Here is a 2,500-nt window from a genome sequence, read left to right on the forward strand (position 1 = left end):
CCCTCTGCAGCTTCTCCTACAAAACAGTCCTCGCTCACCAGAGAAAGTGATGTTGAAGCCCTCGTAGGAGACGGAGAAGTCGGACAGGAAGCGGATCTGAGCCGTGTAGTTCCCGAACAGGCCCGCGCTCAGAGGCGAGGGCAGTGTGGAGCCCGTCAGTCTCCACAGCGGCTGAGAGAAGCTGCCGTTCTCCGTCACCAGCAAGTGGTCGTGAGGGCTCTCCAGATGGAAGGTGTGGAAGGTGAACTGGACGCCTTAGGGAAGGGAAAAATGGAATGTTAAGAACACTCATACTCGTCGCAAGTAAAACAAATATATATATTTTCTGCATGTAAAAGAAAGATTCCGAGTATAAAAAACATTTTTTTGAATGGAAAAAACAATTTACAAGTATAAAAACTAGGTTCTTCCATTAAAAAAATATTGCAAAGTGTTGAAACATTTTTCTTCAATTAAAAAAAAAATTTTGCAAGCATAAAAACAATTGACTAAAAGTAAAAAAAAACAATTTGCTAGTATGAAAACAATTTTCTGCAGGTAAAAAAAAATTGTAGTTGTATAAAATCAATTCTGCGAGTAAGCTAAATGTGACAAAACATTTGACTTAAAAAAATGATGCTCAAGTATAAGAAATATTTTCTTCAATTACAAAATTGATTGTAAAGTGTTAAAACATTTTTCTGCAAGTAAAAAAGACAATTTGCGAGTATATAAAAAAAAGTTTTTCCAATTAAAGTGATTAACAAGTACGGTACAAAAAAATTCTGCAAGTAAGAAATTATTTTCAAGCATAAAAACAATGAACTAAAAGTAAGAAAACGATTTGCTCGAATAAAAACTATTTGCTGGAAGAAAAAAAAAATGCCAGCGAGTAAGCAAAACATGAAAAAAAGTGTAAAAAAATATTTTCTTCAATTGAAACAATTCGCAAGGACTGTATTAACAACCATGCAAGTAAAAAACAACAATTTGCATATATGAACATTTTATGCAAGTAAAAAAAAATTTGGTTACATAAAAAAAAATTCTGCGAGAAAGTAAAACATGACAAATATTTTTTTGACTTGAAAAAATTATGCGCAAGTGAAAAAAATATTTTCTTCAATTAAAAACAATTCACAAGAACTGTATAAAAAATTGTGCAAGTAAAAAAAAGATTTGCAATTTTAAAAATATTATTTTTTTCAAATAAAGCGATTAACAGGTACTGTACAAAAAAATTCTGCAAGTAAAAAAAGGTTTTCAAACATAAAAACAATTAACTAAAAGTAAAAAAAACAATTTGCGAGTAGGAAAACAATTTTTTGCAGGTAAAACATTTTTTAGTTATACAAAGGAAATTGTACGAGCAAGCAAAAAACAATTAAAAAAATTATGCGCAAGTATAAAATATATTTTCTTCATTTAAAAAAACAATTTTCAAGATATGTATAAAAAATGTGCGATTTGCAAGTATAAAAACAATTTTCTGCACGTAAAAAAAATATTCGAAAGTAAAAAAAATATTTTCTGCAAGAAAAAAAAAGATTCGCAAGTCTATAAACAATATTCTGTAAATATACAGTATAAACAATGTTCTGCACATAAAAAAAAGTATTTGCAGATATAAAAAACATTTTCATCAATCAAAAAAACAATTTGCAAGTGATGCATGAAAACTAATTTCTGCACATAAAAAAATAATTTGCTACAAAAAAAAATTACGTCTTTAAAAAAACGATCTGCAAGTATAAAAACTATTTTTTTTAATTAAAAAAAGGCTTTGTAACTATAAAAACAATTAAAAGTAAAAAAAACTATTTGCAAGTATGAAAACAATTTTCTGCAAAATATTTTTTTTGTTATATAAAAGAAACATTCTGCGAGTAAGAAAAACAATTCGCAAAACATAAAAAATATTTTCTTGACTTGAAAAAATGATGCGCAAGTTTAAAACGATTTTATTCAATTAAAAAAACAATTAGAAAGAACTGTATAAAAACAATGTTCTGCACGTAAAAAAATTTTTAAAGTAAAAAAAATTTTCTGCAAGAAAAAAAAAGATTTGCAAGTGGAAAACAAGTTTCCGCAAATAAATAAACAATTGTCTGCACTTTAAAAAAAAATACTATTTGCAGGTGAAAAAAACATTTTCCTCAATCCAAAAAAAAGATTTGCAAATACTGTATGAAAACAATTTTCTGCACGTAAAAAAAATGATTAGCAAAAAAAACATCCATCCATCCATCCATTTTCTACCGCTTATTCCCTTCGGGGTCGCGGGGGGCGCTGGAGCCTATCTCAGCTACAATCGGGCGGAAGGCGGGGTACACCCTGGACAAGTCGCCACCTCATCGCAGGGCCAACACAGATAGACAGATAGCATTCACACTCACATTCACACACTAGGGCCAATTTAGTGTCGCCAATCAACCTATCCCCAGGTGCATGTCTTTGGAGGTGGGAGGAAGCCGGAGTACCCGGAGGGAACCCACGCAGTCACGGGGAGAACATGCAAACT

General features: G+C 30.9%; 1 protein-coding gene across 2 annotated transcripts in view; it reads right to left on the bottom strand.

The window, feature by feature from the left end:
• Positions 1-2,500, bottom strand: part of csmd2 (CUB and Sushi multiple domains 2) — a 691,992-nt gene that overhangs the window by 297,248 nt on the left and 392,244 nt on the right. For both annotated transcript variants that reach the window (XR_009822205.1, XM_062030117.1), the window contains one exon: positions 39-254. Coding sequence is in view for 1 of the 2 variants with exons in the window: in XM_062030117.1 (XP_061886101.1) it covers positions 39-254 (216 nt within the window). In the remaining variant the exon portion in view is untranslated. The remainder of the gene's footprint in view (positions 1-38; positions 255-2,500) is intronic.

Source organism: Entelurus aequoreus, linkage group LG20, assembly GCF_033978785.1.
Source record: "Entelurus aequoreus isolate RoL-2023_Sb linkage group LG20, RoL_Eaeq_v1.1, whole genome shotgun sequence".
NCBI classification, from domain to species: Eukaryota; Metazoa; Chordata; class Actinopteri; order Syngnathiformes; family Syngnathidae; genus Entelurus; species Entelurus aequoreus.